The sequence below is a fragment of the Lepeophtheirus salmonis genome, chromosome 8 (genome assembly GCF_016086655.4).
Source record: "Lepeophtheirus salmonis chromosome 8, UVic_Lsal_1.4, whole genome shotgun sequence".
In the NCBI taxonomy this organism is placed as follows: Eukaryota; Metazoa; Arthropoda; class Copepoda; order Siphonostomatoida; family Caligidae; genus Lepeophtheirus; species Lepeophtheirus salmonis.
Window position 1 is genome coordinate 1,403,509 of NC_052138.2, and position 23,434 is coordinate 1,426,942.

Genomic DNA, 23,434 nt, shown 5'->3' on the forward strand with positions numbered 1-23,434 from the left:
AACAAATTCGCGAAGGATCCAAGGTATTTTTTCCCTTTTAGTTGCTATCTGCTTTCCCCTCACGCTTTGATTAACTTTTATTTATTTCGTTCGTTTAGGAAGCATTTGTTCGAATTATCGAATATGCCGAGGAGTCACTAGGTGCTTCTCATGTGGTCATCTGCATAGATCGTCATACAATTGGAGAGAAAGAAGAGTTAAGATCTATTCTTCGCTGCTTTTTGTTCATGGGTTTTCAACCTCTGGCTGCGGGGCATGAACTTCTTCCGCCAAACCCCAATTGGGTCTGTTTAGCTTCTGCAATTTAAACCTTTGCAGCAATTCTCGAGTCATTTTTATGATACTCTTTATGAAATTACTCCGTTCGAGTTGATGGATTTGCGTTTTGAAAATTTGACTTTGTTTTTTTCTGAGGCGTAAAGATTACTCGGGGATTGAAGATTTGCAACTATCATCAATAATTTTTATGCGAATACATCAGGCCCTTTTAATGTATATTCCAGTACATATTTAAATCCCAAGAATAATTAATTACTTACATATATATTATTATTTAAAAAAAATTACAAATAGATTTTAAAAAAAATACTTTTTAAAAATCACTAAAAAAAATACAAAAAAAAAGAAAATACAAAAAAAAAATATAAAAGAATACTGTAAATTATTTTTTTCCCCTTAAACATCGTGTATAAAAATTACACCCAAGACTCTATTTTTGAAGAAAAAAACAACACATTTAATTTTAACCACGAATCTAATTTTCATAAATTACCTATATGTTAACTTGAGTTTTGAATGAGCCTGATCATTTCTGTAAATTAATTATTATTATCGTTTTTTGAAATTTTTATTTATAAATACACTATATTTTATTATTCTTACTTTTATTCTGTATCACAACCACAAAATTAGTTTTTTTTTTAAATAATTAGTTTATTATCAATCTCTTTTAATTAATTAGGCCTAATTTGTAGCGTTACTCATGTATATTTTACGTTTTGATTTATCGAAAAAATAAATTAATTACACACTATCCGTCGTCCTTGATTGTTTTATATTAGAAATGATACATAAATTAATCATTGTTCAACTTTCGTTTTTTAGCTCTTGGACTCAATAGGACTGCCTCAATCATTCTGAATGAGGCTCTATACATGTCTTTATTTCGAGAAACACTACGAACAAAAGACACTGTGATTTCTTCCGTTCTAATTTCTTCTATAACACACTTGATTCGATGTCTCACATCCTCTGTCCGATCCTCTGCACTGGAGAAACAGTATACGTGAACGTTTAATTCCTCAGGAAAACTCTTTAATTCACCTTCTTCAGATAAGAGTGAGGCAAAGGCGTCCAGGAACTCAATAGCGATTGCAGGAAGATTCATGACTACATGTACTTTTCTCTGAGTGTCGAGGGCGTGAAGCTCCTTCTTGACGATTCTCTTGAGGAAATCGCGTCCATCAAGATTAAAAGTCTTAAAATTCCCTTTGATCTTGTTTAGTTCCTTGTTGATGTTAAGATATTTGAAAGAGGCTGGGTTCAAGTCATTGGCTAGTATGAGATGGGGTTTTTTCTTGACACCAATGGGAACAACAAAGGGTCCTACTCCAGCAAAGACATCAACAACAACATCCGAGGATTGTATCATTTCCGTTATCCTATCGTGTTCAGTAGAAAGTCGCGGATTCCAATATACATTAGAGAAGTCAAACTTGAATTTGACGCCAGACTCTTTGACTAGCACTTCAAAATTATCCTTCTCCCCTCCAATGACCTCCATGGAGAAATTACGGTACGTGTTTTCAATGGCATCGATTTTTCGTACAACTGTCCGAATGTGTTTGTGGCGTAGAATGACTTCCCCAATGAGTTCTTTGTAGGGTAAGAGATGATCCCTAAGGTTGACGTGAGCAATGTGCCCTATAGTCGAGAAGGAGGACAGCCCTTCTTCACCAGAGGGTAAAATGGCCCCAAGTATTTCATCAGGACGCCAGTTGTCCGCCTCTAATTTCACTTCCTCATCTTTCCATTCCACTTTGTCTAGTTTGAGAGAGACTAGAGCCTCTTTGGCCTTTAAGAGATGCTCTGGGTCGATGTAGATTGTTCGTAGGTCGTTTTGAGAGGTAATGGGTTTGAAATTGGGTCTTTTGAGTAGCATAGACTTGATGTCCTTGATGACTTCAGGTACTTGGGTGGCTGGAATGGTAAATGAAGGGATGTGGAATATAAAACTAAGAAGATCCGGATTCCATCGCTTCAGTCCTCTAATAGAAGAAGGTAATTTGACTGACATCTTTGACCAAGAGTAATCAATCCTTGAGTTTAATTAGTATCTCACTATTCTCATTTTAATATTATTATTTAGTATTTATTTACTCTACAACGTGAAAAAATAAAATAGGGGCATCCCTATAACATGGACTCTTAGCCCAAACATAGAATGTAATATACTAATATTTAGATTAATAGAGAATTTTCACAAACGTCATAAATTGCATCATAATTCAAGGAGACGCCATCTTGGGTGCTCAAAGCTCATATTTTGACTACGTAAAGTGAACAAATTTCCAAAAAATCTAGATGTTACTCCATCAAATGGCTTTAAAAATAAAAAAAGGACTCAATACTTCGATTAAAATCTACTTGATGCCAATGATAAAACACTGATAGTTGAATGTAATCAAAGTAATATGTACTAAAAATCCCTATGAACAACTATTATTCTTTTTTCATGGATTAGGGACGAGAAAAGTAGGATAATTAGTGGAAAATATCTTATTATTTCCATTAGTTAATTTGTATCTACAACATTCTTTACTATAAAACTTTATTATTTAGGCCCCCTAAAACGGCCGGCATCAAGAATACTCTATAGATTTCCCATTTAAGCCCAAAGCACTGAAAATAGAGCAAATTACATTTGAAACTACTAGGTTGCGAGGGAATATGTATCACTGGTCTTTGAAGCTCTAGTCCCTTGCCTTCTTTTTCAAATCTTATTATTTTAATTTTTATCATCCGGAGTTGTATCAGACAAAATTGAAAATATATCAATGTAAGGTTCGAAATGGACAATTTATGATCCAGGATTAGTTCCGACGACGTCGATAAAACATGTCTGACTCACGTACGGCCTTTGGAGAGAATCAATTTACAGAGCAAGAGCATGCAGCTATCGATAAAGCTCTTAAAAAGAGATTAGGCCCTGGCTACATTTCCTCTCGCGCTGCATTTGGAGGTCAAAGAGTGGCTTACATTGAGGGATACAAATTGGTACAGTTGGCAAATCAAATATTTGGCTTTAACGGATGGAGCCACTCTGTGACAAATTCTAGTATTGACTTTGTGGACCATATAAATGGGAAGTTCTATGTTGGTGTATCCGCCTTTGTTCGGGTGCAGTTGAAAGATGGATCTTTTCATGAGGATGTGGGCTACGGAGTTAGTGAGGGAATGTAGGGTGATTTAGTCTTTTTAAATAGTAAACACTACTCAATGGAATGATGACCACCTTTGTACTTTTCATTCATAGGCGATCCAAAGCACTCAGTCTAGAGAAAGCTCGAAAAGAATCAGTCACAGATGGGTTGAAGCGTGCTCTTAAAAGCTACGGAAATGCACTTGGGAATTGTCTCAGTGATAAAGACTATGTTCGTTTAGTAGATAAGAAACCTAAAGAGACACTAGACTATGACCTTGACGATTCTATGTATCTCAACGCCTCACATAAAAGACCCCTTCCCTCAGAGGTAAAGAAGGAACCCGAGTCCTCTCTTAAAGAAGATTCTGCAACTCCGAGCAATATAGCCGCAAATGGGGCGGAAAGTGATGCTCTTCGTGTGGAACGTATACGGAAAGCTAAATTAAAACAAAAAGAGTTTGAAGAGAGTGTAAAGAAAAAACAACGTGTGGAAGAGCCATCCGACAAACAAATATCTCCCTCTAAGGAACTACTCCTTATTCAGGACGACTTGGAATTTTGGAACGTGATGTCGCAAATAGAATCTCCTGCTGGAAAAGAGTCCAGTAATTGTAATGGACATAAAACGACTCTTAGTAATGGATTTTCTAAGAATTTGAGTAAGTGAGAAATGGGATGGTTATTGCAATTTATCATGATTCTTTTTTGGGGGGTTTCATTTCTCAATTTGAAAAATGTAACAACTTCTTTTCCCATATTTTATTTTATCTTTTATTATTTAACAACAAATAAGTCATGTAACGGATCATATATATAAATATATGACAAAAAAAAAAATTATAAAAAGACTTGAGACAAAAGGCTCCATTTATTTTAAGACTATGAAAATAATAGTAGTAATTAGAAAAATCGAATTGTATGTAATAAAAAAAATATCTTATACAATGGAATAATTATTATAATCAGAAAGTTCAACAAATTTATAAACATATAAAGATATTTAAAAACAAATAATACTAGGTAAAAACAGGCGAAAAATAATGTTTTATTTTTGTATTTTAAAAAAATGCTCCCAAGATGAAATTGGATGATAATTATGTACATCATTACTTGACTTTAGTATACAAGTAATAATAGTAAAGAAGAGGAAAAGATAGGACATCATTACCCAAATATTATATTAAAATTAATTACTCAGTAACATGAGATTCTCTAAGAAAACATTCCTTTAAAAAATAAGAAATATTGATTTTACTTTTTGATTTCATCAAAATGACTTGATCTCAATATTATGTAGGTATTTACTTTTTGTGTCAATTCAAGAGAAATGAACTGAATAATAAATATCAATTAGATATTTAAAAAAAAAAAGACAGAGATTCTGCAAATAAATATATATAAAAAAATTGTGCTAAAATAGTACTGATAAAAATAAATTTAGCTATTTTTTTTTCTCTACTATTTTTGATGAAAGTAGAGTTTGGTCCGGTATGTTTTAAATGATATAAAGGCTCAGCACGTCATTCTCTCGTGTATTGTACATCATGATTCCATAAAACGTGGCGTAGGAGCAAGGGGGAAGGCCAATACACACTATGAACTAAGAAGAAAGAATAGAATAATAGTTATCTATCTATGGACTAAATCTGAGAGTCTTGGCGTGATCCCTATGAAGAAAAGGGGCATCAAGAAGTATTTGACATCTATTGGATGGTTCATTCTTTGGTTTGTGGAGAGTTTATCTAGTCGATAGATGGATCGATACATAAAAGGAGGGGAATGGGGCGGGTAGGAATGAAGGAGTGGTAACTGAATTCCCTGCTTCATTTACTTCTTGATGGATGTTGTTGGACTTTTAACACAACTAGCTTCGTTATTAGCAGGTTGGAAGACGGAAGAGGCTGCCATGAGGTTCTCAATGTACTGCCCCAGGACTTGGTTCTCTGATCGGAGCCTAAGATTCTCTTCTTTGACATTATCAACGCGACAAGAAAGATCATCGAGTGTATTTTGAAGCTCAAGGACCTGTGCGATGAGACGAGCCTTTTCTTCTTGCTCCTCAGAATCATTTTCTTCATCCACGGCGACTTGAGGATCAGACATTAGACTTGTTACACCCTCGTCTGCCATTGGGATCTCGTCCAAATCGCTATTACTATTGTCCGATGACATTTTGTGGAATCAGATATTCTTGGGTTATATATAAATTTATATAAAATATTATTCTTCCAACCAAAGAGAGGTACAGAAAGACAGAGAAAAGATAAGAGAGAGAGAAAAGGAAAGGATTTTCACGCACTAGCTTGCATGGATCCTACACATCACCAATCAAAATTACACACACACCCCTCTTTCAGCATCTCATGCCTTCACACCCTCCCACCTGATACAACTTCATTCTCACACCAGCCACATATAGATTTTGTACAAAATCCACACTCTTTGTACAAATTGGAATTAGTGATAATATAATGATACTCTAATCTCATTAATACTATTAATCATTAAGTATAGAGATCCAGATTGCTATAATCCAAGTAATATACCCTAGGAAATAATTAATAAGACTTGAAGCGATTTTCCTCAGTATTAATCGAATTGCCATAAAAATATAAGTTATGAATAACTGTTCAAGGTTTTTCCTACAAATAAATAAAATGGGCATGACTTTATATTGAATCAGCGGGTTTTTTTACGTAAACCGGTAAGAATCTAAGGTGACAAACGAGCGTAGGTGTCATTATTATGACTCATTTCATTTGATGTCCGTCAACACAAAAACAATCTAGAATAATTTGCTCCAAATCGAGTTTAAATTATGTTTGGGATTCTCCTTTGGAAACGCCGCAAATTCCAAATTAAAGTAGCAAATATTCATCGTCACAGTAAAATAATTAGAAATTGAACTTTGTGTATTTGAAAGGGTCCATAATATCGGTGGTAAATTAAGTTTTCTAAAACTCAGCATAATAGTTAGCATTCGTGGGTATCTCAACTCATACCAGAAATTTGAATTACAAGTCTATAAGTAAGCGAAATATGTGGATGAAATATTGGAGTAAAGGTATTTATGAGGTAAAAAAATTAATTGGACATATTTTCTTGATTTTTCTTAAAGATTGTTATTGTTTGATTAAATTCACACCATAATATTATATAAGTACCTTGTTTTACTCTTTCAAAATTACAATCTGCACATTATTATATGATAAAAAGACATTTATTTATCGCTTCCATTAAATCAAGTAACTGAAAATGCAAATAAGCGAAAAAGTAGTCCATTTTTGTTAGCTTTCATCATTATTATTCATTAGAAAAGTCGATGGCATTTGAATGAAAGATGTATGAAGGAAATTTCCGGTAGTTAATAATCATATGCTTGTAAACAAGAGCCCAAAAGCATGGATTTGTCCATGGTATGTATTAATATTACTAAGTAAAAAATAATTATTCTATACTCTCATAGAATATGAAAGAAGGAAGGAAGGAGTAGGTCGTAGGCTGGGCGCAGGCGTGTACTAGTACTAGACGAAACAAGTAGGGGGAGGAGAGGGAGAGGTTTCGTGATACATTTTCTGCGTAGTGTGTGAAATTTGAAATCCCTCAACCTCGTCCCGGCTCCCTAAGTTTCTAGACCTTTCCACGCTATTCTCGACACATTCATAATATTCTCAGGATGCAGCCCATGATTTTGGTCCTCAAGGATGGCACGGAAACGGCCCAAGGAAAGTCACAAATCATCTCGAATATCAATGCCTGTGAGGCCGTCTCAAATGCGGTTCGATCCACTCTCGGACCTCGCGGAATGGACAAGCTCATCGTGAATGATCGTGGGATTGCCACCATTTCCAACGATGGAGCAACTGTTCTTCGACTTCTCAACGTGGTTCATCCCGCTGGAAAGACTCTTGTGGAAATCGCCAGGTCCCAAGGTAAGAATCCAGGTGAATCTTAGGGATTGCCCTTTGACCCGTGTCTTTGTTATTTGCAGACTCTGAAGTAGGAGACGGAACCACCTCCGTCGTGATCCTCGCAGGGGAGTTTATGAAGTGCTGCAAGTCCTTCATTGAGGAAGGCGTTCATCCCCGCCTCATTATCAAGAGCGTTCGCCAAGCAACCACGCTCTCCATTGAGAAAATCAAGGAGCTCTCCGTCTCTATCCCCGATGGAAAGCGGGATCTCTTAGAAAAATGCGCTGCCACTGCTCTTAGCTCCAAACTCATCCATCAACAAAAGGGATTCTTTGCGAAAATGGTCGTAGATGCCGTCGAAACCCTGGATCCTCTCATGCCCCTCAACATGATTGGCATTAAGAAAGTGCAAGGAGGATCCCTCGAAGATTCATCCCTAGGTAATGTCGCATACACTTAATTCAATTTATCAGACTCACATTCTCTTATCTACATAGTTCCTGGCGTCGCCTTTAAAAAGACCTTTTCCTATGCCGGATTCGAAATGCAGTCCAAACATTTTAAAAATCCAAAGATCGCTTTACTCAATGTTGAATTAGAATTAAAGGCTGAGAAGGATAACGCAGAGGTCAGAGTTGACAACGTGGAAGAGTATCAAAAGATTGTTGATGCCGAATGGGCAATCCTCTTTGATAAATTGGATGCATTGGTTAAATGTGGAGCTAACGTTGTTTTATCCAAATTACCCATTGGAGATGTCGCGACACAGTATTTTGCTGATCATAGTATGTTCTGTGCTGGACGTGTCACGGAAGAGGATCTTAATAGAACCATGAAGGCCTGTGGAGGAACCATTCAGACGACCGTCAATGGCTTGTGTGATGAAAACCTTGGTAGATGTGAATTGTTTGAGGAGAATCAGGTTGGTGGAGAGAGATTCAACTTCTTCACAGGTTGCACAAAGAGCCGGACTTGTACATTGTTGCTGAGAGGTGGCGTTGAGCAATTCATGGAAGAAACAGAAAGATCTCTTCACGATGCTATTATGATTGTCAGGCGTGCAATGAAGAACGATCGTGTCGTTGCTGGTGGCGGTGCCATTGAAATGGAATTGTCCAAATACCTCAGAGATTACTCAAAAACCATTAAAGGAAAAGAGCAACTCATCATCGGAGCTATTGCAAAGGCTTATGAAATCATTCCTCGTCAGCTTTGTGATAATGCTGGATTTGACGCCACAAATATTCTCACCAAACTCAGACAAAAACACTCTCAGGTGAGGCTAATTTAGTTTATATTTTTACATATTTGCATGATTTGTCATTTCCACAATTGTAATAGAGTTTAAATCGTCGTTCTGAAGGAGGAATTGTAAGTTAAAATGAGTTGTCTTTAACCTTCCTTTGTTGATGATTATTTGTCAAATCTTTTATTTATACATATGAGACGGACTGTCTCTTAGGATTATTTAGTTTCTGTTTGAACAATCAAATGATAATGGAATATCTGTTCCCTTTTTCTTTTCGTAATTAGATTTTTTTACAGTGCATTTGAAATGTATCCTTTATTTTATTTTTACTTTTTCACTTGAATTGATTAATTAATTTCTTTCTCTCTATATGCTATAGGGACACAATTGGTATGGTGTTGACATTTTAACAGAAGACATCGCAGACAACTTTGCTGCCTGTGTTTGGGAACCATCTATCGTCAAAATCAATGCCATCACTGCTGCATCAGAAGCAACTTGTCTAGTTCTGAGTGTCGACGAAACGGTTAAAAATCCCAGAGCAGCTCAAGGAGATCAAGGTATGGGAGGAGGAATGCCTGGAATGGGGCGTGGTCGTGGAAGACCCATGATGTAAATCTTATAAACAAAACGAACTCGCGTTATAATACTTCCATACTTTATATTAAAATAAGAATTGAGAATTCTCATTTATTGTGTAACCAAGCTCTACTTATTTAAGCACTTCTTTCAAGGATCTCGTTGCGAAGGCTTGTTTTATTAATAACACACTCTTAACGTTGAATTAATCAACTAACTTGATAATAAAAAATTCAATATCCAAATTCCCAGTCTTCTGTTTTCTTTTATGTGTTTTCAGTCTTTGAACGTTCTCAGCCCTTAGTTGCATTCAAAATATCAAATGTCTGAAGGATGACGTTAATTCCGTTATAGATGGCATTTGTTCAAACAAAAAAATAACCAAGATCTTGAATAAATCCAATGAAGAAAATGTTTAATGTATGGATTGTGGTTAATTTAACTTGAATCCTTCTACCTAGATTTGAGTTCTTATGTATTAGAAAAAATTGTTAAAAAAGCGTTTCAGTTAACGAAGCATCTATTTTCAATATCATTTTTTTTCTTCCTTGTTTCTTTAAAAATATTGATTCACCTCCAAGTAGCTTATTAATATATCAGCTAATTTTTAACTAGCGGTAGTACCCGACAAATCCCGGATTAAGTAGGTGTAGGCTAAAAGAAATTTTTTGCTTTAATAATACGGAAGATAACTTCCCATCCAATCCTCAATGTTACTCTCCATTTTTCATGAGCGCACTCACACGTAACTACTCAACACTTAAATCAACTCATATGAGTTCTTTCGTCAAAATATTTTTTCTTAGCCTTTGTTTGGATTTCATATATTTTCAAACTTTAAACAAAAAAAAAACCCGAATATGACAGAAATATGCAAATTCTATAATAAACAAATCCATCATCCCTATGGGATTATGATCTCAAGAAAAAGTACTAGGTATTAAAGATATTTTTAAACATTCGTGTACAGCTTTACAATGTTTAAAACTCCTCCAGTGTCTTTCCTTGACCTTCGGGCGTAGAAAATATGACGTGCCTTATTAAAGACAGCATTAATTTTTGACTGTCCGCCGAAAAAAGTTAAAAAGCCACTAGTTTGGAGCTTGCACCCGAATAGGTTATGTAAAACCGAAAGAACGTCTCTATATAGTATATTTAAAGAGGATATTCCCACAAGAAATGATAAGTGATCTCCATTATACAGAAAAAGAGACATTCTTCACGTTTGTCTTTATAAAATTGACTTCCAAGTTTCCTTGGTACCGGATAATTTACGATAAGTAAACCATTTTTTTGCCGAAGTTAGAAGTTTACTACTAAAAGCTCAGATAACTTCGTGTATGTTTCGTTGATTTTTCTTCGTTTAAGATGTTCTATAAAAGGGTTCAGTTTAGGGGGTTGAGTACACTTTCTCAAGAATGATACTGAAATCGTAGCTAACCTCAATCTGAATTGCACGATTAATCGCTGGACTTCAATGTTCTTAGAAAATATAGAAAAATAGTGTCGCAATGCTATTTCGTTTACCAAAGATGGGTATATAGGAGCGTCAGCAACGATATACATATCCTGGGTGCTAACCTCTATTGGATATAAACATTCCTTCACCGGCATCTCCCATTCTAAAGATAGTTTATAACACTCCATAATTTATTTTGAGCCTCGTCAGAATCCCTATAGTATCGAAGAGTAAGTGGAGACTGGAGATCGTTTTTGAAATTTTGGACACTCCATTGCAAGGATTACTGTTATAATTTTGGCCTTGTTTCATAAGAAACTTCTTGATATGAATACTCCATAAATGATCGTTATGCCAAAGTTGAACGGTCCAATAGAGGTTCAAGGACCTTCATAGAGTTCTCTCCTCAAGAATGGAAGAATAATAATATGAGTTTGAGAAAAAAAATATTAATATGATGTGATTACTGAGGAGCTAGGGAGTACTTTTGTCTCTAGAGCGCTCACTAAAAAAAATCTCTGTATATATACTCAGTGCTACATGCACACGCCTGCAATATTTCATTAATACGTCTACATTATTACTTTTTATTTCAAAAATACATGTATACCAGCTCGGTGCTATATGCTAAACGACTGCGAGAGCTACATTGCTATGTCTTAGATCATAAATGCCTTCGTTTGGTTCAAAAATTCATACATGCATACACATAAACTTTTCTTTATTAATATAGATGTTCATATTGGATTTTTTTTAAATTAATTCTAATCGAATGCAATTTATACAAACTAATGATAAATATTTTTTTTCATACGAAATGTAAGCCAATCTTTTGAAGAAATCTGCAAAATATCTATATATTTTATAAGTATTTGTTTTTTTAGATTGATCTTTGAAGATAGATTTAATATGAATAATAAAAAGCTTTAAAAAAAATCATAATAAAATAATAAGAGTCCTTGATAAGTTATGACTCTGTGATAACTATGTGGTAATCCACCTTTATAATTATCTGTATATACATTATACATATATAATAAATGTTTTGGGAGTTTTATGCCCACTCTCTTGTACCTAGGAGGCTCAAACATGACATTGGTGCCTCATTTGAACCTGATCAGGCTAAGACGAGGGTGGTGATTTTTTTTTTTTTTGGGGGTGTCATGTAAGGGGGCTTATTCTATACCCAAAAGTTATGGACAAAAAAATAAATCGGTGAAAATTGCAGTTTTTTTTTTCCAAGCCCCCCCCCCCCCTCCAAAAGAAAAGGATTTCATTGGAATATTGGATTCGTAGATGGAATAAAGTTTGTAGAAATCTGTTTGGAGATTCGTTTAGTTACAAATTTGATACATGAATATGATATTTAACGGAAATATCTGACATTTTCTGAATAATTTTTCCATTTTTTTCTCTTTTTTTCATCAAACGTCAATTGTCAATTTTTAAGAAGAGATGCCGCAAAACGATGGATTTTGGGCAAAGAAAAGTTAACTTCTAACAGATTCAAATAGTATTTTCAATTTACAAAACATTTTATTAGATAATTTTTGTAATATTTGCAAAAATGAACCAGTTATCAGGGATTATTTTTTCGACGACTTTATTCTCCATAACTTTTTTTTTTACAAATACGAAAAAAAAAAAAATATTGGTATATTTTTGTTCCTCATTAAAGTACCAATGAATGCTTTTAAAAAATTTTGTAAATAAAAATTAGAAAGAAATTTGCAATGAATAGTGTGGATTTAAAATCTCCTCTTCAGTGTCTTCACTTTTCTCCCTAGTATCGTCATCTTCGTCAACATGCACTTAATGAAAAAACACAAAAACAATAGAACTTCATTAAGGTCATTTTCTAAGCAATGCTATCCATTTACCAGTTTTTAAATGGAGATAAAATGTAATTTTGATATATATGGCATTAGAAGGGAATTTAGTAGGACAACATTCAGGCATGATAATTTCCAGTTTTTAAACTGAATTCACCCTTTTATACAATATATGAACAGTTTCGTTTATTTTAGCCATTTATTGGGTGGGGATTTTGCACACTTTTTCAGTTTCTAACACTTTTAGTTTTTCTGGAAATTTTTTGTACCTGCTATTTTTTTTGTCAGTCTTGGTATTTTATGATGTCCTGACATGTCCATACATTGGTGCAAGTTTTGCCGATGTAACTTATGGTTAAAAAAATGGCCCAGAGGGTATTTTCATAGGGGTCTGGAGGCTAGACCCAACTGAAAAAAAAAAAAAAATCAATGATCTATATGACATAAGTAATTTCAGGGGGGTCAAACCTTCTGTACCTTCCAGGGGGAAATTTCCGTGACTGGCTCTCGGACTATTAGAAGAGCCAATAGTAATAGTATTTGGGGGATGAGATTTTGTAAGTTTACCTTACTGAACGCGTTGATTTAGTGGGATTAGTAAAATAATTATAATTATCAGGATCTTTCTCGACAACAACGAAACATTTATATTATTATTAGTATGTATCATACATATAGAAGGATTTTCTCAATAATTTTGACCATTGTCAATGTGTTTTCTCTCTCCTCTCTACTTGGCCCAAGAAACACCAACACCTGGTAACCCTTTGTTAGTACATACATATATATTATACAGGCGGCGTATTATTTTACAAGTTTTGGTTTTAAATAAAGTCAAAGCATTATTGCCCGCCGCTCACAATTCTTTGGCGGGAGCGAGCTCATTGTTTTGTAAAACGAGCAAGAGCGATAAAATTGCTTGAATTTTTGTTCATTTATTACTTGTTCCGTTTCTTCATCTTATGAGATAGCATCAAAAAATTTGAGAGTTAAAGAATTTTACAATTTTACAGATTGCAAGAAAAGAAGGTTGAAGATATGTCGCATGATGAGTTAGTTCATTATACTAATATGTCTTCGGTTTACGAGTTTGCCTCACATGTAGCTGGTCACTCTTAGAAGACTCGGACATCAGTTCCCTCTGAGACAACGCCAGCTCCTTCATGTGTGGAGATTAGTTTGGAGGATAATTTTTCTTTCTTGTAATCGAATTTTCTCAGCTGAAATACGATTTTCGTATTTTTTTTTTTGTGGTAAATTGACATAAGATCTCAAAATCTCGAGGAAGCATATCTTCAAAAACTTGAGAACCCTGTGTTCAACCTCAAACTAACTGTCAAGATTAACTGCATGATAGCGCACGAAACCTTTTAATAATATGTCCCCTAAGACGGTGGTTCCCAAACTTTTTGTGCATAAGGCTCACCAAAAAATTAATAAAAATTTGTTTACATACCTATTTCAATTAAACAAATTATTTGAATTATTATAAACTACTGCAAATAATGTATGGTTTCACAAATCCTGCGGGACACTTGAACTTCCATCAAGACACATTGTAAGGGAACCACTTTCCATTAGCACTGAATATTATCTGATTTGCATGTGGCAATGTGAATTCTATCAATTTAATAATTGTTATTTAAAATATTTGGCAGAATTGCCGTTAGATCTAGTCAAGCACAAATGTTACCGGCTCATTTATCCCACCGCTGTTATCAGCTACCATTGAGAGAGTATTTTCTTAAGGTGGTCTATTATTTAAGGATATATGCCAGAGTTTAAAAAGATGAAAATTTTTAAGAAATAAAAAAATAAACTTTGTTAATGAATCAAATATTTAATATTTAAAACATTAGACTAATCATTTTATGGATTTTTAAAATTTTTTAAATCTTTTTATTCTTGCCATTTAATCATCATTTACATCGTTTTACCTCCAAAAAAGAGAGCTTAAAGAAGCAGGATTTTTGCGAGTGGATTTTCCCTTGAAAATATTATTCAAGAAGCATCAAAAACTGTTGTGTAATCTAGCTAAAATCCAAATTTTCTCTATTTATTTCATACTAGTTTACAAGAATGAGCAATTTTCACACAAAAAGTGCAAAATCAACCATTTTCCCCAAAAAGTCAAGTGAGCAATGTTTTGAGCGATAGCATTATTGCTCACAAATCTTAATTCTAATTATTACTTATCTTAAGTGTAAATTGTTTTGAAAACATATAATACAAGAAATATATATGAACTTACATATAATAAACCTTCTTTCTTGCCAAAAGAGAACGAAACAGGCTGCATTACGTAGTTATTTAAAGGACTCGAATTCTCAAAGTGGTTTATCTAGGACTTTGAATTCATACTTCCAATGCATCAAGCCAAGTATGAGAACCATAGAAAGTGACTTATAGACTCTTTCAACGAATTTTTAAGTGTATTTTTCTAGTATGATGCAATGATATTTGAATATTTCACTACGTTTGTAATACATAATAATGGCATTCAGTGATATTCATCAAAGAATATGAATATTATTACTCTATATATTCATCCATTTCAATTTAGAATGAGAATCCAGCTTCAACTTCATTAACTTATAAATTTCTTTGTCAATGTTTAATTCCATCAGTTAATTTATTTATTGAATAAATGTAAATATATATTTTATGACGATGAAAAGGCTCTAAAATAAATTCGACACTCATGTAATTATCTAATTTGGTTAATTTAGGCACGTAAGGTTGGAGCCAACTCCATGGGAAGGGTTCAAGCTCTCAAAGATTTCAGGTGCCTTATATTTCTCTTAACTATATTGTATTTTAAAAGTTTGGCATTTGTTAAACTGCTGTGTCTATTAAACTTTGGTTTACCTTTCAATTACAGAAAAGTACAATCTTTTTTATATCATTTGATCATGGTGGGTATTATTCCACTTCTGGTGATCATAAATACACTTATATTTTTTCAAAGACCCTTAAAAAGTTCGTTTTATGAATAAAATATATATTAACAAATTACTAATTTCAATCGTTATTTTCGGCTTATGGATATTTAAAAAATGCGTAACTTTCAAGTAATTTAGATCTTATTCCTTGGAAAAAAATCAATAAAAAAATCATAAAAATGACATCTATCAATTTGTGATAGAATAAATATGTTAACGAAGGATTATCACAGCATGAAGATGATATATTAGTTATTATTTTAATGTTGAAACATATCCAACATAATACATACAAACAATTGGATAAATGAAGCGACACATTTTTAATTTAGAAGTATTTTTCATATGCTTAGATTGATTTTCAATAATTAAAGACAGAAATACTTCCATGTTCTCTAAGAATACTACGAAAGAAGGGATTTAAGATACTTTATCTGCAACAGGAGATGCTTGAATTTCAACTTCTAAGGGAATGATGGTAGACTGATACTTTATCCGAACAAGAAAACCAAACCACGCTAAGCCTCAAAAGAGAAGAGTCGACTCCTTCATTGGGTGGAGAATCTTATCAATCCATATATAACAATTGAATAGATTCAAGAATTGAAACTATGAAGGGATGTTTAAGAAGAGCTTAGAATTTAAATATTTCAAATATAGGATTATTTATTACGGGGTCATTATATGATATTGAAATCGTATACAATAAGATAATTTTGATATGTGTTTGCTTGTACAGTCTCATAAAATATAAGATCACTCAAGAAATAAAAAATCAAAACAAAAATCTTTAAAGATGCATATTTTTTTAATAAGGTTTTAAAAAAAAAAAAAAATATGGAATAATTTTCTTTGATATTCCTTATCATAGATGATGAATAAATTCAAAAAGCCTTAAGAAAAGAGTGTCGTTATTCATCATTCTTCACCCAAAAATAAGACAATATCTCGAGTTCAATACAAGATCAATGAAACCACTTTATTTATAAACAAAATACACTTGAACATACACTTAATTAATTGTAATTTTATTCGTAAAATTTTAAAGAAATTCTTCCCTTGTTTTAGACATCAAATCGGATATTGTAACCAGCACCTGATAGGAACTGGGATATAGTCTTATGCCCTGCCACATAGTTTTCGCATAAGTTTTTAAGCCTTTGCTGTTGCTCAATGTATATCCTTTTGCGCTTTTTTTAGGAAGTTAACCAATCGCTTCTTGAACAAGGGTTGTGGAAACTGTCGATTCTTCCTTCTGAAATGCCTGTATGCATTTCCAAATGGATGGGTGGTGGTGTCCAACGTGAAAAAAGAAACGGCAGTTCCATCCTTCATACTGGTTGTTAGTCCTCGGGCAGTCAGTGATCGTGGCACGATGGACGTTCCTGAGTGCGGAAGGAAAGCGCGGAGGAATATGCCCCAATACACCTCTGACATCATTCGGAGCGGGGTAACGAGCAAAGCGATTTATTTCCTCCCTCACTCTGGAACGTCCATCATGCCACTATCACTGACTGCCCTAGAACTAACAACCAGTGTGAAGGATGGAACTGTAGTTTCGTTCTCTTCGGACAAGAAAAAAAGGTTAATGAAGAGACGAAACCCATCGTTCTATTGCAATTTCAGATTGCTCCAACTGTACTGCGCTTTACAGTTTTCCTCGAACTCTCCAACGACTTGACCTTTAACTACCTGCCCGAGTCCTCTTAGTGGTTTGTCGCTCCACAGCCAACCACCTCTTCTTCTGACACATCCTGGATCATAACGAAGTGGAAATCGCTGCTCTTGCCTAGTATTTTGCAAATGCTTGTCCGTCAATCCAAGAGTCTTGTCCAAAATAAATAGTACATCATGTCTAATGATATTGTAATTAATAACAGAGAATTAAGGGATTAACACTCCTTCCATTGGAACCACTGTCGTGTTTGTTAATTTTTCTTTTTCTTATTATATATTATATTGGTGATAGATATTATATCAGTTTAAAAGAATCTTGCCAATTTTTCCAATGAGACACTTTTCTTTTTTTTTATCTTGCCATTTTTTCCTTCACATTTTTTCCGTTGCCATTTTTTCCTGACACTGTTTTCTTCAACTCCTCCAGGTCCAGTTTGGCCTTTTTGACAGATAAAGTATTCCTCACTAACGTATCGTACTTGCTCACGGCGTAGACGGTGGTCCTGGAGACGCTGAACTACTGTGAGTACGCTAATGGAATTTCGTCGATCACGTTCAAGTGTCATTTTCTTGACTTGTACGTTAGATAGAGAGCTCAGTTTTTTTTGTGTTTTCCACCTAATTGTGTATGCTTTAATACATCGAAATATGACTTCATTTCAATCACTCAAACTTAATTAGGTATTGAATTAGTAAGTGTTTAGATTTCGATGGACCTCCCGGTAAAAGACAGATGATATTATAAAGGGTCTTAATTCACTAGTACCACATGTCTCGCTCCCGCCTTCTCCTCGCGCTCTTTTTTTCTTTACGAAAATATCAAATCGAATCATCAGTCATCCCTTGTGTTGTATCGATCCTTACTTGTTCGGTCTACTCCAGTTCAGTCTTAGGACTGGTCCTTACGACCGTTGGTGTTTAAGACTATCAGTACTAGAACTGATTAAAATAGTAAAAATAAAGTTTAGTGACGTCTCAAGGACTTAACTTTATAAGTTGTTAGGACTTATTTGCTGTAAAGAGACTATCTTTTTTATCTCTTTTATATGCAGGACTGAACTGGACGGGACTCCAGTCTTCATTTCTAAATGAGGACAAACACAACATTAGTCATTACTAGACTGATTTAAGCCAAGGCGACTGCTTTTAATTAACTTTTTTAAAGCTCCTTCATGTAAAAAATAATAATAATTCTAGAAATGTTATTTTTGTTTAAAAAGTTGAATAAGGTAAATGACCTTATTCAGTTATTATTCATATATCAAAATAAACCTTAATTGTACTATAATGAAATGGCCCCTTATACAAAAGTATGACGGAATGTAAGTAGAAAAGAATGGACCGACAAAATATTTCTTAACACAGTTATCCATCAGTATTTTGTAAAGATAAAAGTACGCAAAAAAGATATTTTATAACTAATTAACAAATGAATAAATATCATTTGAAATTTGAGTGGACAAAATTTAACTAAGGCCGGGTCAGGTGAAAAAACTAAAAGAAGAGAAAGCCACATTTTAATTCTAGAAAGGTTGAATCTACATATTAGACACCTACATACATTTTTCAAGGATTTTTCTTTAAAATATTTCCTCACAGATTCTAATCTAAATAAGGTTCAGTTACTTGTGACAAATGTCAAATATCCTCTTTTCCCTTAGGGGACATGACAAATTCTTTGATAAGGTGTTTGTTTCTGTCACCGTTTTATTTCACTAATGAAAAAAAAAATACAATGTATTTTCTTGTCAGATTCTTTATTTTTATGCTTCCCCCTATTAGTGCTATGAAGGTTGACTAGTTGAATTCGAATGAGATCTTGCAAAGCTGTGGACAATTTCCTGAAAATTGCTAAATAATAATTGTATAGTTTGGGAAATATACTGGCTATCTACTAGCAACTGAATTTGGCCCTGTTTTCTATTTCTTTTTTAAGGAAAGTATAGTTCGAAAGCTTGGAATCGATTCTGAATCCGTGAAATAACAAAGTGTTCAAGTTACATATCTCTGTTTTTTTGGAGGTGAATACGTTTTTGCAATATTAGAAGGCTATCTAAAGTCATGTTCTCTACCTTGTAAGAACTGGTGTTGGAGGATGGAGAACATTACAAAAGGCAGTAAGCTCACATAAGTCTATATATTGGTGCCATCTAGCTCCTTAATGAGGATTGAGGGCTCTACAATCTTTGGCGGAGTCAAATACTCTGGAATTTAATGCTTAATATTTAATACAACATGGTATAAAAGTTTAGAGTTTTCGTATAGTGTTACATACATATCTGTAATGGAAAGAAAAATGGTTGCACTTAATATTTATAAAGGGAAAATGGACTGTAGAAACCTCGATAGCATTGGCGGTTAGATGGATAGGATACATGGGGGTGGGGAAACTAAAAGACCTTGTTTTGGAGGGGTAAACTTAGAGAGTCTGTAATCAGGGCAGCTTCTATAGAACGATTGCACTAATACACATTTTCTACCAAAAAATGCAAATAAAGGCCGAATCTTATTTACATAATTTGGACATCACTAGTGTGATCAGCAGTGATGTAAGAAATATGTTGTTAGTTGATTAAAGGAAGTCTCCTCGAGAACAACAGCTCTTCTCTTGATATATATTTTACTGTCCAATATAAATTGCGTGTACACGCACTATAGATGTAGCAACCCGCCTATCAAATACAATTAGGAAAATCAAGGTAAGAATGGACATGTTAAAAAAAAAGAAGAAGCTGAAAATCAACATGGTAACCCTGACAATTTGAAGAATGTTTAGGAGGAGAGAAAAAATAATGTTCATGACGTTTCATTAGATCAACTACAATCAGCTGTGACAAGGGAGGAAGGAAAAAAGGATATAAACAAGGACATTTGTTAGAATAACTCCGATGTCGATCCTCAATTTTACTCTGAGTACAACAAGGACTTACAATTAAAACTCCGCAACAAATCCTCAGGGTTACACTTCGTCTTTATTGAGCACAAACGAATGTTCAATCAGGTTTTGAATAGAATTGAATCTATTTAGGAAAGAATTTTCACTACACAGGAATGTAAAAATAACGACAACTGCCAAGGAAAAGAAAATGTCTTCTTTATACTATCAATTACAAATAACGGCCAGCTAAATAACACACTGGATTTACATGATTGATGATGAAGCTTCCTTCTTTCTGTTTGGTCAGTACTAATTCACGGTTCACAAACCGGTTCTTTTACGTATTAAAAACAAAAAACAGTTCGTGGGTAACCTCCTTTCTTTCAGTTTACCTGTTCACGAATTGGTTCGAATCTGCCATCCATGTCTTGACTATTAATTACATATCATATTAAATATATTTATTGAGATTATGTAATGTCGAATATTTATCTTTATTTTAGCTGGTCCGTTAATTTATAAGTGAAATTAAATTAATTTTCACCTTTGATTATATATATATGTTTATATTATACCGGAACCATATTATTATAAGACTTGCCCGCACCGAAAGGGTCTAAAAATTAAAAAGAAATCACATTGACCATTGTCAATGTGATTTCTCGCTCCCTCCTTGTCCAGAGCAACCCCGGATAACCCTTAGCTAGTAAGTTATAAATAGCTTCATTGTTACTCTCGTTCCTTCATGAGACAACGCACTAGTTATTACTAAATATTTAGAGGTTCTCTTTTCAAGAATGAAATCATAACGATAACAGATATTTACTATTTACTAATTGTACTTAACCACAATTCATATTATATTATATTTTTATAAAAGTTGTACATACAATCAGTTCTTGTTCTTTTTTCTCCTTTTTATGTCTAGTAGATCCATACGAAATAAATCTTTGATTGAATTATGCGATGGCAGCGCCCTCAAGCAATCGATACCTATCTATATTTTGATGACACACGCCTCACACTTTAAAATTGCTGCTGGGAAAGAAGAAATTATTTTATTCTTTGATTTTTCCTTTTTTAAATATCCCAAAGAGAAAAGAAGTTTTCAATCTTACATTTATTAATTTATTATTACTATAATAATCAATATTAATAGAGCAAAGTCAATCACTTTGTATATACAGGGTGCTTCAGATGAATGTGGGAAATCTTTAAAGGCTCATCCCGAACGAATTAGACAGAGTAAACGAATAAGTGTATTATCATTTGAAAGCTGCATTTAAGGGCATTCAATTGGTTATATTGAGATCCGACTTTCTTGTAAACCTCAACCACACGGACCCGGAACATTGGGAGGCCTGAGGAACTCTTGAAGGCCACTGATCAGGGTAATAATATTGTCAAACAAAAATTCCCTAAAGCAATAGTTTGTGAACAGCAACTCTTATCAGTGCGCCATCTAGCGCAAAAATAAATTTGCATATTCCTCCTCTTTCTTTCTTCAACTCCTTTATCTTCTCTTCAGTTCGTTGTATCTCTGCTCCAGGCCCCCCTCCTTGCGGACGACCATGAAAATGTTTTGTTAATATGTGAAATCGAGATAATTTATCAATGTAGAATACTCCAAAATATCCTGTAGCCCCTCCCTCCCCTCATCCTACAAAAATCTTTAAGTCGGTACCCCCACCCCCTCAAATGGATGTCATAAATGTATGAGCTCCTAGCGGGACCATTTAGGAATCACATATATTAAAGGAAATTAAAGTGTATTTTTACATTTATTTTAATAATGTAGATTTATCTCCCAGGCCATACCAAACCTCCAGGTGGGACTGATCCGGGCTCGTCCGTATTTTTAACACACCTGGTCTAAAGCCTAATAAATCTCAAAGTTAATATATTAACTTATCAATTCATAGTACATTCAAGGGAGTAAATATTAATATTAAATTGAAGAAAGGAAAGTTATACGACTATTGTATAATACGCAGAAAAATATTTTTTTCGTTTCTTATCACATCCTTCTCTTGTGTAATCCATTTGACGTGCTCCACACATAGAAATTTAAATTTAATTGATCAAAAAAACTTTAAGGAAAGTCTACAACTCTTAATCAATAAAATAGTATTAGAAGCTCTTACCGGGTAAAGAAACTTTATAAATATGATTCATATTAAGGGTCTATTTGGAAAAAAAGTTTTTCATATATGTTTACAATATCTATTCATAACAATTATCTGCTTATGAAATTGTTACATTTCTACAATTAACTTGACTTTGAATCTTTTGAATAAAGTATAATATTGCCTTCACTAGGAACTACCGAGACGCGAACCTTTACACATTGAGTTCAAAAGAATAATTCCTTAGTAGCACGTTGTTCATTGAGCTACGTCGTTTTGTATTTACAATTTTTTTATTGAAAAAACAAATTTAAAAAAATGAACCCATTTGAGTATTGTTCATTTCAAATCGTATAAAAGACAATCAATTTTAAGGACAAAAACTACGTCCTTTTGACAAATTTGGGAACAACATTTTAGGCTGGCCAGAAGGGGGTGTTGTTCTATTAAATATGAAATTTGTAGATTGCGTAATTACTACCTGACAATAATTATTAATTTACTAAAGCTGTCATAATTATTCGTTGATTCTTGAAGAGAGAACAAGTTAAGTATAAAAGAATCACTAGAAGTGTAAAAGACAAAGAGTAGCTCTGAAGATTTGTTGTGGAGTTATAAGACTCGGAGTTGAATTACGGATCCACATAGTTGTAATTCCTGCCTATATCATTGATAGATACGGAGTGGAGTTTATGCTTATTTCTTTCCTACCACAGCTGCTTGGAGCTAATTTAATGAATCATCATGACAGCTAAGCTGCTCTCCTCCAAAATATTCTTCCAATTGTCAGGGTGACCACGTTAATTTAAAGTTTTTTTTAAAACATTAATCCTGAATCCTTCTTAGTTATTATTAGAATGAGGATTTTTGAGCTCTTTTATTTTGGCCAAAATGAGCAAAAAAAAAGAACGCTACGATTTTGAAAATCTTGAGCACCCAAAATATTAAAATTGAGCAATTTGTATTTAAAGAAAAATATAGTTTTGTAAGGATTATTTAATGTAATTCGAGTTATTTTGTATTTAACATAATTTATTAATACATTTTCCTAAATTATATCCATAAATGAAGATTCTAGAATGATTTTCTTTCCTTAATTTTTGCCTTCGATCTGTATTAACGGGTTTAAACATACTAAATGAATGTTGAACGTCCAGATTATAAGTTTGAGCAACATTTTCAAGAGTCTTGTTAGATGGAGCACCACACCTGATCACAAAATTTTGTATAAATGGGAGATGAGGATTTCGCAATTTGGCAGAAATTCTCCTTCCTCCAATTAGAAAGTTGTTCGAATCTGGCTCTCTCACATATCTGCATATGTAATCATAACGATTTCATCACATACATATTTTTA

The 23,434-nt window shown here is 33.7% G+C and overlaps 4 protein-coding genes across 13 annotated transcripts; 2 read left to right on the forward strand and 2 right to left on the reverse strand.

Moving 5' to 3' along the window:
- Window positions 1–398: 398 nt before the first annotated feature.
- Window positions 399–2,403, reverse strand: LOC121122456 (tRNA (guanine(37)-N(1))-methyltransferase). The gene has a single exon (XM_040717445.2). It carries the CDS (start codon window positions 2,294–2,296, stop codon window positions 1,076–1,078), a length of 1,221 nt encoding a protein of 406 aa, XP_040573379.1. The 5' UTR covers window positions 2,297–2,403; the 3' UTR covers window positions 399–1,075.
- A 576-nt stretch (window positions 2,404–2,979) lies between these two features.
- On the forward strand, window positions 2,980–4,369 carry LOC121123710 (DNA repair protein RAD52 homolog). The gene is made up of 2 exons (XM_040718834.2): window positions 2,980–3,458; window positions 3,536–4,369. The coding sequence occupies exons 1-2, from the start codon at window positions 3,118–3,120 to the stop codon at window positions 4,089–4,091; spliced, it is 897 nt and encodes a 298-aa protein (XP_040574768.1). The 5' UTR covers window positions 2,980–3,117; the 3' UTR covers window positions 4,092–4,369.
- Window positions 4,274–5,679, reverse strand: LOC121123711 (short coiled-coil protein B). Its single transcript, XM_040718835.2, has 2 exons — window positions 4,884–5,679; window positions 4,274–4,538 (listed from the first exon to the last, which is right to left on the reverse strand). Exon 1 carries the CDS (start codon window positions 5,594–5,596, stop codon window positions 5,252–5,254), a length of 345 nt encoding a protein of 114 aa, XP_040574769.1. The 5' UTR covers window positions 5,597–5,679; the 3' UTR covers window positions 4,274–4,538; window positions 4,884–5,251.
- Window positions 5,680–6,226: 547 nt separating this feature from the next.
- CCT7 (chaperonin containing TCP1 subunit 7) lies at window positions 6,227–9,408 on the forward strand. Of its 10 annotated transcripts, XM_071890433.1 has the most exons (7): window positions 6,340–6,452; window positions 6,739–6,840; window positions 6,891–7,356; window positions 7,416–7,775; window positions 7,833–8,611; window positions 8,677–8,706; window positions 8,964–9,408. In XM_071890433.1, exons 3-7 carry the CDS (start codon window positions 7,101–7,103, stop codon window positions 9,198–9,200), a joined length of 1,662 nt encoding a protein of 553 aa, XP_071746534.1. In that variant the 5' UTR covers window positions 6,340–6,452; window positions 6,739–6,840; window positions 6,891–7,100; the 3' UTR covers window positions 9,201–9,408. The 10 variants fall into 10 exon arrangements, with proteins under 10 accessions (XP_071746540.1, XP_071746539.1, XP_071746535.1 ...); XM_071890435.1 differs by lacking the exon at window positions 8,677–8,706 and having other exon boundaries at window positions 6,335–6,488; XM_071890437.1 differs by lacking the exon at window positions 8,677–8,706.
- Window positions 9,409–23,434: the final 14,026 nt, after the last annotated feature.